The sequence below is a fragment of the Odontesthes bonariensis genome, chromosome 24, assembly GCF_027942865.1.
Source record: "Odontesthes bonariensis isolate fOdoBon6 chromosome 24, fOdoBon6.hap1, whole genome shotgun sequence".
In the NCBI taxonomy this organism is placed as follows: domain Eukaryota; kingdom Metazoa; phylum Chordata; class Actinopteri; order Atheriniformes; family Atherinopsidae; genus Odontesthes; species Odontesthes bonariensis.
Window position 1 is genome coordinate 30652014 of NC_134529.1, and position 16596 is coordinate 30668609.

At 44.3% G+C, this 16596-nt stretch overlaps 1 protein-coding gene across 1 annotated transcript in view; it reads right to left on the minus strand.

The window, feature by feature from the left end:
- Positions 1 to 3795: 3795 nt before the first annotated feature.
- ddhd1b (DDHD domain containing 1b) overlaps positions 3796 to 16596 on the minus strand; it is a 78797-nt gene continuing 65996 nt past the window's right edge. The window contains exon 13 of the mRNA XM_075459871.1: positions 3796 to 5222. Within this exon, the coding sequence (XP_075315986.1) occupies positions 5038 to 5222 (185 nt within the window). The 3' untranslated portion in view covers positions 3796 to 5037. The remainder of the gene's footprint in view (positions 5223 to 16596) is intronic.

Consider the following 16596-nt stretch of genomic DNA (forward strand, 5'->3'; position numbering starts at 1 on the left):
GGCGGGCTCACTCTCCCTTTCTCTCTCTCTCTCTGCAGGCAGCCCAGGCGGGCTTAATCCACTGCAGCCAGGCGGACTCACTCTCCCTTTCTCTCTCTCCGCAGGCAGCCCAGGCGGGCTCAATCTGCTGGAGCCCAGGCGGGCTCACTCTCCCTTTCTCTCTATCCGCAGGCAACCCAGGCGGGCTCAATCTCTCATTCTTTCTCTTCTCAGGCAGCCCAGGGGGGCTCAATCTGCCGCAGCCAAGGCAGGCTCAATCTCCCTTTCTCTCTCTCCTCAGGCAGCCCAGGCGGGCTCAGTCTGCCGCAGCCCAGGCGGGCTCAATCTGCCGCAGCCCAGGCGGGCTCAGAATACCGCAGCTCAGGTGGGCTCACTCTCTCGTTCTTTCTCTTCTCAGGCAGCCCAGGCGGGCTCAATCTGCCGCAGCCCAGGCGGGCTCAATCTACCGCAGCCAGGCGGGCTCACTCTCTCGTTCTTTCTCTCCTCAGGCAGCCCAGGCAGGCTCAGTCTACTGCAGCCCAGGCGGGATCACTCTCCCGTTCTCTCTCTCCTCAGGCAGCCCAGGCGGGCTCTCTTCTTTTTTGGAGGGTGGGCAACCCTCTCACAGGCTCCTTCCTCACCTTGCAGCCAGTCCCTCACCAGCTCGGCCCCGGCTCAGTTTTTGGGGGGAAGATTTTCAGCATCTATCTCCCTATGCCGGACTTGCAAGCTCACAGCGGTTCAGCTTGCATGTCCTCCGCCGGGGCCCGAGCGCCAAAGAAATATTGACAATAAAACTTGCAATTGTCTCCCTATCTCTCCGTGTGAGTCTCTCCAGTTGAAATGAAGGCTAGCCGCAAATTCAACATGGCAGACTCACCAGGTGTTGGCAATCGCTCATCAACCTCCAGGTGTTGGTAATTGCTCATCAACCATCCAGATCCACATATAAGGCGCTCCTGCATGGGGCTTTACCGGTTCATCGGCAAGCTGCATCCCACCACCTCCCCATCTCCACCCGATGTCTCAAGTCTCGACATCTCCTTCCTTTGTATGACTCCACCACCAGGTTCGGGTCCCAAGGGGGGAAGATATTCAGCATCTATCTCCCTATGCCGGACTTGCAAGCTCACAGCGGTTCAGCTTGCATGTCCTCCGCCGGGGCCCGAGCGCCAAAGAAATATTGACAATAAACCTTGCAATTGTCTCCCTATCTCTCCGTGTGAGTCTCTCCAGGTTGAAATAAGGAAATTAGTCAGTCGTGGAGTTCAATTTTTGATTTTCGCATCTTAGCTGCAGAAACGGGGTGGCTGCCCAACGCCCTTCAGGGAGTGCTTTAAATGCACTAAACGACCGAATGAAGGACCAGCTAGCTTCCAGAGAAGAGCCATCCTCCTTCAAAGATCTAGTTACCATGGCTATATGCATCAACAACCGGCTTGTTGAACGGAGAAGGGAGAGGGTCTCCTGTCCCCATCTCCATCAACCATCACCCCGGCAGTTTTTCCACAACATGCTCTCTTCCCCACCTTACACTGGATCTGCCCTGCCAGTGTCTCTGAAGAAATTCCCGAGCCAATGCAGTTAGGTTGAGCGAGACTTACACCTGAGAGGAGAGTTCGTCATGTGAAGGCTAATGAGTGCATCTATTGCAGCTCTAAGGGTCATCACATTTCCGCTTGTCCAGTGTGGCCAAAAGACAGAGCCCACCAGTAGAGGCAGGATTACTGGTGGGCGGAACACAGAACAAAACTCCTCGCTTTACACTAACTGTGACAATCCAACTTGGTAACACCACCAGAGAACGTCTTGGTCCAGTAGACTGCGGAGCAGAAAAAAAAACCTTCTGGACACTGGTTTGGCCTCTCAGCTTCGTCTGCCCCTTGGAGCCCTTGCCTTCACCCATCATGGTCACAGTGTTGGATGGAGGTATATTGACCACTGTACCACATAAACCCAAACCATATTTGAATACCTCTTGTTCCCAATCTTTAGTGTCCCCTTAATACTTGGTTACCCCTGGTTAGCACTACTTAACCCACAAATTCTTTGGTCGGACCACCGAATTGAAGGCTGGTGTCTTTTCTGTCATTCCAACTGCCTCAGATCGGCACCAGTCTTCCATTCACCCCCATCAGATTCCTCTATCCCTACAGTAGATTTGTCTTTGGTTCCCACTGTTTATCATGACCGTGGCACAGTTTTCAGCAAAGATAAGGCTTTGTCATTACCTCCTCACCGCTCCTACGACCACGCCATAGACCTCTTGCCTGGAGCACCCCTGCCATCCAGTCAACTATATAATCTGTCTCACCCCGAGCTTCAGGAAATGGAACACTACATTTGTGGGTCTGTAGCAGCAGAGATCATTAGACCATCCTCTCCACCTGTAGGAGCTGGGTTTTTCTTCATTCAGAAGAAGAATAAGAGCCTGCAGCCCTACACAGATTATCGGGGGCTAAACTAAATCATTGTCAAAAAGAAATATCATCTACCACTCTGGATACTATCGCGGTAAGATTTCTGCCTTTCATGTGGGTGACATGAGGGTTTGAATCCTGACCCCCCTGCATGAAAGGTAACTGCCTAGTGGGTGGAATCACGTGGTAAATCAAGAACCAGATTCACCAGGGGTTGGTCTCGGACCCGAATCCTGAGTGTGGACCCCCCCGGTCGTCAATTCGTCCCTTCAGCAGCCCGTTCCAATGTCCGCCAGTGGGCCCATATGTCCAATTTTGCATGTGTCATCCAGGAATTCACAGCTCTGACAGCTCCATGCAGCCTCTGGAGGTCCCTGGTCGACCCTGGTCTCATATCTTAGACTTTGTCAATAGATTACCTCCCTTGCAAAGGTAAACCCACTATACTCACCATTATCGACCATTTTTCGAAGGCTGCTCATTTCATCCCATTGGACAAGCTTCTGTCATCCTCCGAGACTGCAGACCTGCTTATGAATCATATTTTCTGCCTTCATGGCATTCCTTCAGAAGTGGTGTCTAACCGGGGCCCCCAATTCATCTCACAGGTTTGGCGATCTTTCTGTGCCACTCTCGGAGCCAAGGTCTCATTGACCTCCGGCTATCGTCCCCAGTCCAATGGGCAGACTGAGCAGCTCGATCAGGAGCTCAAGGTTGCTCTCCACTGTATTACTACCAACAACCCTTCCTGCTGGAGGCGGCAGCTGGTGTGGATCGAATATGCACACAACATTCTCACTTCCTCTGCCATTTGACGATCACCTTCGCCAGGTCTCCAATACCTGGTGGACTAGGAGGGGTATAGTCCAGAGGAGCGTTCCTGGGTCCCTTGTCAGTCCATCCTGGTTCCATCCCTCATCACCGACTTCAACAGGTCCGGGGGGGTGAGTCTTCCGGCTTGCCTTGGGGCAGCCATCAAGGTGGAGGGTACTGTCATGATCATGTTTGGTTCATGGGTATTAGGCTGGGTTGAGCATTATATTCTGGGGCGGAGTCTGGTTCAACTCCTGCACTATCACCGGTTTCATATCTGGGCTCGTCAAGACGCCTTTGGAAGGACTGCTGTGCTTCATGCTTAGAATCTTTCTTCGTGCATTTACCTAGTTCTCCTGAGTTCTCAGTGCCGATTCCTTCATTGCTCACCTCGCTTTGGACTTCCAAGCCAAGGATCTTGCATTCTCCTGTGGATTGCGAGACACCTACCTGCTCATTAACCTACCTGCTCACTAACCTACCTGCTCAATAACCTACCTGCTCGCCCCACCACTGAGTCAGTACCACTGCACCACAGCCAGATCCTCCCCTCCACTCCGGAACCCAACCTAGACAGTAAGGATAAACCCACACCATTACCTGTATAAATCTCTCTCTCAGACCATTTCTAACTATCTCCCTCCTTCCTCAGAGTTTCCCGTTCTCCTGGATCGACTCTTTGGTTCACCACATTGCCTGGCTTTAAATAACTCTTGTCTTTTTACCCAAAACGTCCAGTGTCAGTGTCCGCTCTTACCCAAGAGTGAGTTTTTAGTGAGTCAGCTTGGCATTAGCCGTGATAGCATCAAAATTTGAAGAATGCTACTCAAAATGAGCTACTAATCACCAAGCGTATATATAAGACAGCATCAAGTAAGTCAGACTTCATCCAACAGATACAGAAGCTGACCCGCTGAGGTCAGGTGAGGCAAAATTTCCCCATCAACAAAATACTGCTTCGGTGAGTTTGTTTAATAGCCAAAAGGGTATTACTGTGACTGTCACTCGTGTATTTCACTGATTGTAATTATTAAGTATTTCAAGTTTTGATATCTAAAGTCTGCCTAGTGCACAATATTGGAAAATAGTTCCCTTAAGCCTTCTGCTGAAGCTATACCATCACAACAAGAAAAGATTAGGAGAAATTAGGTGCTGTGTTTTTCACAAGCATAAGTTTAGTCCCAGAACAAGCAGCAAGGTTTTTTCTTGTGCCACAATTTGAGCAGCCCACTGAGTCAAACCAGTGACATAAGCAGGATGGGGGTGACACAGCTGGACACAGTAGGCTGCTTTGCATGAGAAGCTGTGGTTGCTGTTGAGAGGTTTGAGTGTAAACACCTCACTGAGGTTTGAGCTCTGTGTGTATGTTCAGTCTGGAACAAAGGCGTGTAAACATGAAGGAATTTTAATGGTATGAAACAGGAAACGGGTAAATGTTTTCTGTGTGCTTGTTTCTGGTGGGGTCAGTTCATTTTCTTTTTACTTCTTGTTATCAGCTTTTCTCTGACAAATGTTGATGGCATAACAGTTTTTAAAAATAAAAAAGCCTTGAAATTTCTCTGATTAGACATTTGATGTTTTCTTTGTGTTGTTTTAAGAAAATATAAGATTTAATGATTTTCAAATCATTGCATTTTCTTGTGAGCTACATAACAAACAGACTTTTTTGCAATGAAGTTGTATTCAAACAATAGGACATTTTTATTTACCACTTGTGGTTTCATAAGGTACAATGAGTGCATCTGTTATTGATAACATTTCAAAATGTGTGAATGGAAAGTGAATTGACCCCAGGAATAATGGCTCACTTGCCATTATGCTAATGCTATGAGGTGTCTTGGTTGTCCTCTGAAGGTTCGGGTGGCTCTTGTGGTCTGTACATAAAGGTGAGAAGAAACAGAGCCACGTCATAAGAGCACCAATAGGCTGTGTGAGAAGTCACTGCTGACCAATAACGGTTCTCCACCAAGCCCTCCCGCAGTTCAAAGTCGATTCGTCTCTCCAATTCCACTGGAACAGAAAAAATAAAATAAAATACAGTTAAGAATTAGGTGCAAGAAGTGTCACAAAAACATAATTCCCATAGAGGCACTTTAATTCCAAAGTGAGTACAGACACATGAGCCCAAGTGGTTAAGTCAGTATTTGAGTAATAGTCTCTGACCTTGTGTTAATGTCAATGACACTGACATTATTCACAGTATGCGGCTAATTCCATTTGTCAAGACACTACAACTTCAACAAGCCACATTAAAGGACAAGACCGTTTTTTTGACATTGGGCCCTTGATTTCACATTATAAGATGATGTTCCACTCACCCCTGCTTGTTGTTGGTAATTTGGAGCTGTTCCGAAGATATTCGAGAGGCGTCTGGCTGCTCTCTTGAGATATTTGGCCATGAAACGGTTTCCTATGGGCAACGTTATACAGGCACAAACTACGCTGTTTATAATTTATTAATTACTGTACACTAGCACTGATAACGTAGAGGTGCGTCGCTTACTTAAAAAAATCCGGGTTACTGTAATTTTGAATTTTAGCCGAATGAATAAATAGGCAGCAGGTCTGTGGGCTGTCTGTGGTAGTAGCACGATGATGACGTCAGTAACACCCACTTTACGACAAAAAAATCAAAATTACAGTAACCCGGATTTTTTTAAGTAAGCGACGCACCTCCACGTTATCAGTGCTAGTGTACAGTAATTAATAAATTATAAACAGCATAGTTTATGCCTGTATAACATTGCCCATAGGAAACCGTTTCATGGCCGAATATCTCAAGAGAGCAGCCAGACGCCTCTCGAATATCTTCGGAACAGCTCCAAATTACCAACAACAAGCAGGGGTGAGTAGAACATCATGTTATAATGTGAAATCAAGGGCCCAATGTCAAAAAAACGGTCTTGTCCTTTAACTGTGCAGATATCACATGCATCATATTCTGTTCATGTGTGTAAGAAAACCTTTGTAACCACTCAGCTGCCTTACAATACCAAGGAAGAAGAAAAAAGCAGAAGAAGAAGTTCCATTATGTAGCTCTGATGTCATTGGAACATTACTGCGACATGTTGATTTATGTGGTTGAAGATAAAAGAGTTATACAGCAGTGTTAAAATATTTTGAAAGCTGACATCTGGACACACTTCCGATCGAATAGCTTACCAGAAAACACCAACTACATTTAAAAAAAAAAACTAGATATGTAAAGGATTTTTTTAATTTGTGAAAAAGTTGACTGGATCTTAGCTTAAGGGTCAAGTTGGTAGTAATCTGTTGGAGGCCTGTGATAGATGGTAATATCAGGGTAAAAGGCCTCTTTCTGTAGTCAGGGAACGCTGACTTAAGAAAGCTATACTGAGGAGGGAGTACCAGCATATTTCCATCTGATACTGATATTTCACATCTTAGTATGAATGAACTGGACACACACGATCTGACATCTGCGGTTAGTGAATGAACTTATCAGAGAGCACTAGATGAGACACACATTTTGTGCAAATTCTGCCTGGCAAAAATTATTTGCTTTGTAAAAAATCTACAACCTTAATTCCAAAAATGTTTGGGACACTGTGTGAAATGATAAGAACAGAATACAATGTTTTACAAATCTCTGAAACCAATATTTTATTCACAATAGAACATAGAAAACGTCAAATTTTACAAGAGAAATTTTACTACGTTATTATTATTAATGAAAAATATTTACTCATCTTGAATTTAATGGCAGCAACATAGCTCAATTACTGGAAAAGTAAGTGGTACTAAAAAGAAACAGCTGGTGGAACATGTAGCAGCTAAATAGTTTAATTAGAAACAGTTGAGTAACATAACTGGCTATTAAAAGAGCACCCTAATGAGGCAGAGTCTCTCAGCAGTAAAGATGGGCAGAGGTTAAGCAATCTGCAAAGAAAAAAAACTGCCTACAAATTGTGAAGCAATTTCAGATAAATCGTGTTTCAGATAAACTGTGAAGACTTTGAATAGTCCATTATAATATCATAATATCACCAAACGAGTCAGATAATCTGGAGACATCTCTTTGAAAATCAGTCCTGGATGTCTGTGATCTTCATTAAAAACAGACACAATTCTGTCCAGGAACTAACTGCAGGGCTCAGGAACACTGCCGTAAATGCAGGGTAAAACTCTACCATGCAGAGAAGAAGCCAAATATGAACATGATCCAGAAGCACTGATGTCTTCTCTGGACCAAAGCTTATTTAAAATGGACAGAGACAAAGTGGAAAACTGTTAGGTCAGATGGATCATAATTTGAAATTCTTTTGGAAATCATGGATGCTGTGTCCTCCAGATTAAAAAGATGAGGGACCCTGCAGGTTGTTATCAGCTTTCAGTTAAAAGACTACATCTCTGATGGTATTGGGGGGGATTCCTCTTGTATCTCTGTGTTACAGTGTAGCTGAAGAAGCCTCATTTTGATCACACTGTTGTTTCACCACAATATTATGATGGACAGTATTGTTCTTTATGTTCATCAACTTGTGCAGCATTCTTATGGATAATCTCCTCCACGCTCTGAGGCATCAGAAGGGGCCAGGACCAGGGCCAGGACCGGCTCCTGAGCTGCCGCCGAGAGAGAAGAGGAGCAAGAGAAGAGCTCCTGCCTCGCCACCCAAGGACCCAGCAAAGGATTCAGCCACAGCAGCCACAACAGCACCTCCAGCATCCCGAACACAGGATTCAACAGCTCCACCATCGCCTCCACCACGGCCCCCCACCACAGGCGGGGGACCCACCTGCTGCATCTACACCCTCCAGAGATGTTTCACCATCGTTCTCTTCTCCACTGTCACCCAGGAGACCTCCTGATCACCTTGAAAGCTTGGTGAAATCAGGGATTAAAATGGTTCCTCTCACGCCAAACATGGCAAGATCAAGAATTCTATCCCCAAAGAAGCATCGAGCCCCTCTCCCTCCCCAGCCTACTCCATCAACCAAAGCCCCCCAAGCTTGGCCCCCACCACCGGTGCCCACAGCTGTCATTTCCAACAGCGTCAATGCTGTTGTCTAGGACGCTAAGGGCCTCTGTGTTGGTAAATACCATCTCAACCAGAGGTCCAAGGATGGAGTGAAGAGAGGGACAATCAGACTGTCCAATCAGAGAAATCTTATCCATATCCCTTGCAAGAACACAGCATCCAGTTCAACTATAACTAATCTCAAACACGCAGTACTCAATGTCAGATCTTTAAGTAACATATCATTCTTAATTAATAGTTTTATTTCCTCTCACAATCTTGATTTTATGTTTTTAACTGAGACATGGCTCCACAAAAACACAACAAATGCAGTCCTGATGGAGTCCAGTCCACCTCACTTCAATTTTGTGTCTGAAACACGAGAAAACCAGAGGGGTGGGGGTGTTTGTGCCATGTTCAGATACCCACCCACAAGCTGTCATTTGGGGTTTTTTCATCATTTGAGTATGTGTCATTCAAAATGGAGATAAAACAATCTTCCATACTTTATGTCACCATTTATAAACCACCACAGACTTGTTTTATTGATGATTTTACTGAACTACTTTCAATTGTGTGCACTGCTTTTGACTGTTTAGTCATAACAGGGGACTTGAATGTGCATGTGGATGTATCCCCTAACAAGCAAGCTAAATAGCTCACTGCTGTCGTTGAAATGTTTGGTCTAACTCAGCATGTGACCGAGCCCACCCACAATAGAGGGCACACTTTAGATGTGCTCATTTCAAGGGGTGTTGTTATTTCAAACGTGAATGTCGTCGATGTTGCTTTATCTGATCATTTCTGTGTTTTCTTCGACCTATCTACTTTACCCAAATCAGCAGCTGGGTCTGCAGTTGTTCGGGGAAGACTCATAAATGACAGAACAGGGACACAGTTTATGGAAATGATTAGGTTTGAGAACACCCTGTGTTCTGATGTTGATGATCTGTTGAACTCTTACACATTAAGTCTCTTAAATGTTTTGGATACCATTGCTCCTGTCAAGGTTAGAATGGTTAAAAGTAGGCAGGGCGCCATGGAGGAAAGACGAGTCGGTCAGGGCACAGAAAAGGGAGTGCCGGAGAGCCGAGTCAAAGCTCCAGGTTCATTATGAGACTTACGAAGAAAAGCTATGTGTGTTCAACCAGACTTTGCGTAGAACGAGGGAACGAGTTATTTTCCCGAAATCATCAAAAACTGCAGTAACAAACAACTCTCGTGTCCTGTTTGCTACAGTAAACAGATTAACAAACCCTCCAGTTTCACTGCCTTTAGAACTCATTTCTACATCCAAGTGTAATGAGTTTGCAATATTCTTTAATGACAAAGTTCAAGGCATTAAGAATGCAATAATTTCCACAACACAAATAACTACTCTGCAGCCAGCTAGACACCTAGAGTTGACACATTTCACACCTGTTGTCATGGGCTACGTTCCCAATCAGCTTAAACACTTCTCAATAATATCCAGGACGCATGTGATTGATTCCATGAAGTTTACTGAGAATCTTGTGAAACTGAAAATACAGCAAAACCATCTGCATTAATATTATAAAGATACGATCTGATCTAAACACGAAACAGTCTTAACACATAGAGCTAATTTAGCTTAGCTACACAATTTAAATCTTAGCAGTCTTAATAAATACAAACTCACAATTGGCAGATTAATGTTAATGTCAGCTGATAAACAATACTCACAGACGTTGATTTAGCGAAGAGGGAGAACAACTGGCGGATTAACAGAAGAGCTGAAGACTGCGTGTGTTTGCACGACCGTAGCTGACCACTGCACTGAGAGTTTTCTACATGTCCCAACATGTCCTAAGTACCACCCCCACGTTGCTATGGTAACCAAAATAAACAAATTACACTGAACTATGTTTCTAGCAAACGAACAACGCATTTTCCAGGGGCATAACACCTGTTACTGACAAAACAGTCGAAGAGACCATCTGCAGTCTGAGTTCATCAACGTGCTGCCTTGATGAGTTGCCCACTAGATTCCTAAAGTCTGTGCTGAGCAGTTTGTTACCACAACTCGCTCATCTAGTCAACATCGCACTCCAGACTGGAACATTTCCAAAGGCCTTAAAAACCGCTGTCATTAAGCCTCTTCTAAAGAAGAGCAATCTTGATGCCACAGTACTGAACAACTACCGGCCCATATCAAACCTGCCATTCTTAGGCAAAGTCTTAGAAAAAGTTGTATACCAACAGCTTAGTGACTTTCTCCTGTCTAACAATGCTTTTGATACTTTCGAATCAGGCTTTAGGCCCCACCACAGCACTGAGACAGCTCTGATCAAGGTGACAAATGACATCCGCCTGAACACAGATGCAAGTAGAGTCACAGTCTTAGTTCTGCTGGACCTGAGTGCTGCCTTTGACACAGTTGACCATGCGATCTTATTACAGATGTTAGAAGACTGGGTGGGAATCTCTGGTCGTGCTTTAAACTGGTTCAAATCCTATCTGGAGGACAGGAAATATTTTGTTGAAATTGGTAACTGTGTCTCAGACCAAATGGCTATTACCTGTGGGGTTCCCCAGGGGTCAATCCTGGGACCCGTATTGTTCAATCTGTACATGCTTCCACTAGGCCAGCTAATACGCAGCTATAATGTGTCCTACCACAACTATGCAGATGACACTCAGATCTACGTGTCACTGACGGCAGGAGAACACGGGCCTGTAGATACATTGTGTCGCTGCATTGAACAGATCAGTGTGTGGATGCAAAACTATTTTCTCCAGCTAAACTCAGACAAAACTGAAATCATTGTCTGTGGCCCACAGAAACAAAGAGAAAGTGTTATCAGTCACCTTGAGACTCTCTCTCTTAAACCTAATTATCAAGTTGGAAATCTCGGGGTAATATTGGACAGACCTGAACTTTAACAGCCACATTAAATCTGTAACATCAGCAGCTTTTTACCATCTAAAAAACATTGGCAGAATCAAAGGAATAGTGTCTAAACCAGACTTAGAGAGACTGATCCATGCGTTTGTCTCCAGCAGGTTAGACTGCTGTAACGGCCTGCTCACTGGGCTCTAAACAGGCTGTAAGACAGCTGCAGTACATCCAGAACGCTGCTGCTCGAGTCCTGACTAGAACCAGGAAATACGACCATATTAGTCCAGTGCTCAGGTCTCTGCACTGGCTTCCTGTCGCTCAGAGAATAGACTTTAAAACAGCTCTGCTTGTGTACAAGTCTCTTCATGGTCCAGCGCCAAAGTACATCTCTGACATGTTAGAGCCATATGAACCAACTCGGGCTCTGAGAACCTCAGGGAGGGGTCTGCTGCCTCAGGGAGGGGTCTGCTGCCTCAGGGAGGGGTCTGCTGCCCCAGGGAGGGGTCTCCTGCTGGGGCCCAGAGTCAGGACTAAACAAGGTGAGGCTGCGTTTCAGTTTGATGCTCCTAACATCTGGAACAGCCTTCCAGAAGATGTGAGACAGACCTCAGCTCTGACAATGTTTAAATCCAGGCTGAAAACAGTTCTATTTAGCTGTGCATATGACACCTGAAAGTATTTTATCTGCACTCTTCACTTTTAAATTAATTAATTAATTATTATTTTTTTATGGTTTTTTTGGAATGATTTTATTGCCTTCTTTTGATTTTATGTAGCTGTAAAGCACTTTGAATCGCCTTGTGTACGAATTGTGCTCTATAAATAAAATTGCCTTGCCTTATTATTTTCATAATCAGCTCCAGAGCACAGAGCCAGCCTGCTTTATCAGTTTGTTCATTTTCTTTGAGTCTCTGACTCTGATGCTGCTGCCCCAACAGATGCTGCAAAGCAGATTGAACTCTGCGCCACAGACTTGTAGAAGATATGAAACATAGTGCTGTAGCATTCTTACTGTATTGGGGCAGCTGTATCTCAGAAGGAAGAGCAGAGTGTGTGTGTGTGTGTGTGTGTGTGTATGAGTAGGCAGAAGTGACTTGTTAGACCCTCCAGAAAAACGCGGGCATAAATCCTTGATCTTGCGGGCTAAAATCCTGGATTTTGCGATTGAATATGCAGGGTTTTTTAATGATTTTATGCCGTGAAGTAAACTTGCGAATTATGCAAAGTTGCAAAATATGCTGCTACTGAATGAAAAAGAGTCATTTTAAAGACCTCCTATGATAAACAAGCATACTGGAACCAAGTTACTTCACAGAAGGTTTTTTTATTTTAACAACTTGAGCAGTTTCACAATCAGTCGTAAAATTTCACAGAATTGTAAAAGATAGAATAAATGCTTTCCGCAGCTGCAGAAAGCATTTTCAAATGTTTTGCGCTGGTAAAGTGGCACGTCACCGACAATTTTCTTTTATGCTCCAACACACAGTTGCACGGGGTGCAGAATAGTTTCCCCCCGCTTTCGTGCAAGACATCGGGGTACTGGTTTGCCCGGTCTTTGGCAGTAATGTGCGTCGGTAGGTGAGATCGATTAGCTTTTTTCATTTTGTCTCTCGTTAATTTTCTCTTCACGCTACGGTGCTGTTTTCCTTGTGTGTGTCGGTGGCAATGACGTCGCAAGCCGCGAGTCGGATATTAATTACATCACCAGTTAATTTGGTTCATTTAGACATTTTTTTCTCTTCCCAACTTTATGCAGAAAAGTGCAGAGATTGTGAAATCAAGCGAGTCCTGCATATTTCGCATATTTTGCGCGGAAAATGTGATTGTTGCGGTGAATATGCGGCTTTTTTGAAAAATATTGACCCCCGCATAATCAGCGGTATTTTGCTGATTTTGCAATAAAATCAGCGATCGCAAAATCGCGTTTTTCTGGAGGGCCTAACTTCTAGTGTAAATGTGCATTGAGTGGTACTATATACAAACTATAAACGCACAGTTAAGTTACTGTTTACAGTTCATTTGCTGCAGACACTGAATGAGTGCATTTGCAGTCCAGTCTGCTGTCCAAGGTATTCCTCAACCTCAACAAAGTCTTTGGTTTATTCCTGTTCCTGCTGAAATCCACAGTCATCTCTTTTGTTTTGTTTGTATTAAAGATGAGGTGATTGTTCCCACACTATGCTACAAAATGGTGGACCAGTTCCATGTACTCAGCCTCTTGTTTATCGCCTATATTTACTGATACTGTTCACTCCAGGACTTTAATGATGTGGGGTGTGTTAGGGCAACTGGTCTCTAATCACTGAGGGCAGATGGATGAGATTTTTCTATGTGCTGGAACAACGCAGGATGTCTTCCACAGCATCCCATTATGGAGGTGTGACAGGAAGGATGTCGAATGCAAGGTGAGCTAATAAATGTCATGAAATAGTAAAATGTCTCATTTTCATCATTTGATATGTTTTCCATGTTCTACAGTGAATACAATATTGGTTTATGAGATTTACAAATAATTTCTTTCTGTTTTTTTGTCTTTTTTGACATTTTACATTGCGTCCCAACTTTTTTGGATTTGGGTTTATAATATAATGATACCAATATAAAGAAACACAAGGAACACAGCCAGCCAAACTCAAGCAATAAATGAGAAGGTGCTGTCAATTCTGCCCTCCACTTCTGTGAGAGAATAGAGAATCCCAGATGTGTGGCAGCTGTCATGGGAAAGGAACTGACTTGGACATCAATCAGCACATAACTGTGACATTAGCATAACTATACTCTATAATGTAGCATCTTCTTTAATGTTAAGAATGTTTGTGTATCAACCTTTATTGTTCCCCTGTGACTGGAAAATACCCAATTTACAGTTGCTTACTATAATTTTGGCTACAAACTAGTATATTTTACAAATTTATTCCACAACTCCATCAATGTAAAGTCCATATCATGCTGATTTAGTATAATGGAATGGCTGATTCAGCTAAACATGGTCGGAAGAAATCCACATCAGATTATACTGACCACAGACATGATTTCACAAAGTGTTAGAGTGACAGATTCTGGAAAAATGTTGAATGTGATAACAGAATGAAATCTGGAAAGTGGGGCATGTTCTCTGTGTATGCATACATGTTTTATCAGTGTTAAACTGTTGACAATGAGCTGTGAGTTCCTGAGCTCTAAGTTGTTGTTAGATTGTTGTCACAGTGTCACATCCATCAGGTCAGTCACTCTTAAGATCAGGTTTAACATTACAAACTACATCAGAGGAAGGACATTGGTGACATCCTCTCAAGAAATCTACTCAACCACGGCTTTGTTACTGGTTTCGATTGGTATGTTGACTCTGGTTTTTGAGATCATTTATCAAGTAATTGATTGGCAGTACTTTAAGATTTTATATTTCACTTTAAGGTTGTCCCAGGTCACCGCTGTGCTAGAACTTACTCTAAAAATGAAGGAATATGTGAGAAGACTGTAACAGATGTATATATGTACTCAGAAATGCAAATAATGCTGTTGTATTGGTTCCTGTGTAGGACCCTTAGAATCAAGTCATTCTAAGGATTCAATTCAACTTGCTAGTACGAAAACAATAGATTTATAATGTAATCTACCATTAAGCTTTGAACTGCATGTGTGACACATCCATCCCCACATTCCATCAGAGTAAGCTTTGAGACTTCATATAATCCAAGAGCCAAGCTCCTGTTTCTTGATGTGTGCTAACTGATGGCAGCTGGGACGGGCTCCCCTGTGATCCTACGTAGGATGAAGCGGAAATGGAAAGTGTCATGGTTGCAGTGGTTGTCTGTGTTTTGGATGCTTTTCCTGAGCCGTAGCTTAGGTTGGCAGGATGGTGTGCTTCTTTACCTGGGTGGAGGCTGGGCTCTTGCTCGCCTGATTGTCAGCCTCATTGCCTGAACTGCTCATAAGTCTCGGCCAGATTGTCTGCCTTCTAACACCCCATCCTGACTGAACGCGAGCGAGCCAGCGATTGATAAAAAGTGATCAGAATGCGTACTTTTCAATCAGCCTGTCCTGACATGCCGCGAGCGATGTCGCTCCGTCCAGCGATGACGCCAACCCCTTAACAAATAAAAAAAAAAATCGCTCGCGCTGTCTCTATTTGGACGACATTTCGCAGCAGCGTCCCGCCCCTAAACGCTTCTTATTGGTTGAAATGAACACGCTGCTTCCTGTTGACAAGCTAGTTAGCAACAGGTTAGCATCACTCAGGGAATAATGGACGAGGAGAAGCTGATCTTTACCGTGGAACAGCACCCAATGGGTTATGACCTTACACACCCGTACCACAAAGATCTGAACCGAAGGGAGCCACAGAACTTGGTGTTTCGAGTGAGTACCTTCTGAACCAATAGAATCACTCCCGACAAAATCGTCACGCTGCATATCAGGACACCCTCGCCAAATTTCGTCATCGTATCGCGTCAGTTTCGCTCGCTTTCAGTCAGGATGAGGTGTGAGTGGTAGTCAGGCCGATCTTTGACTCCTCTCGAGGTTTGTGTCTTGCTGTGCTAATCCTCCTCCTGCGCTCTTCAGTTTGCTCCTCTTGTTCCTGGACAGGTTCCTTTCTCCGTGCCCTGTGTCAGTCTCCGTCTTGCTGTCCTGTTCTCCTGGAGACTTACTTGTGGATTCCTCACCTGAACAACCTACGTGCCTGCCACCTTCCTACGGCTCCTGCACTCTAAGACCTCTGTCAACCTAAAACATTTCCTTTTTTAAAACAAAATTTGACCAACTCCTGTTTTCACTGGTGTCCTCTTCAGTGTCCACATTCATTTGGTTTCACAAACCATAACAGAAAGAGGCTTCAGGAAACCCTTTTTTTTATGCAGGTGTGAAAATCTGTTTTCTCCCTTTCAACATCCTTAGCATCACAGAGCTGACTATTGTGGTTTCAAGCAGCAATCTATTTCTATACCATGATAAGATAGAAATCTCTGCATATAGAGAAACCGCTGCAGATGGTCCAGAACGTGGCGGCGCTTCTGGTCTTCCATCAGCCTGAAAGAGCACACGTCCCCCCTCTGTTCATTGAGCTCCACTGGCTACCGTTAATCACCCGCATCTAATTCAAGTCCCTGATGTTAGCCTACAGTCCTTAATGGAACGGCTCCCATCTACTTGAATGCTCTTGCAAAGGCTTACGTCACGACTCGGTCACTCCGGTCATCTAGCAGTGCCTACAGCACGCTCAAGACAAGTCGTTCCACGATGGAGGAATGACCTAGCGAGCGCTTCCAGAACAGGAGCGTCCCTGCATCCCTGAATATCTTCCAGAAACTCTGGCAGACGCAGCTCTTCAGAGAGCATCTCCTATCCTGCACTGAGCCTGTACTTCCCTCTGTGCCTGCTCTCTATCTCTGCACCGTCACCTCTGACAGAGTCTGACTTGTGGTTCCTTCTACGTAGCATATTGTTAGCTTTGATGTTAGCTGTAATGTTATATCCTCATATGTAAGTCACTTTGAATAAAAGCGTCTGCTGAATACATAAACAGAAAGATAAGTGACCATCGCAG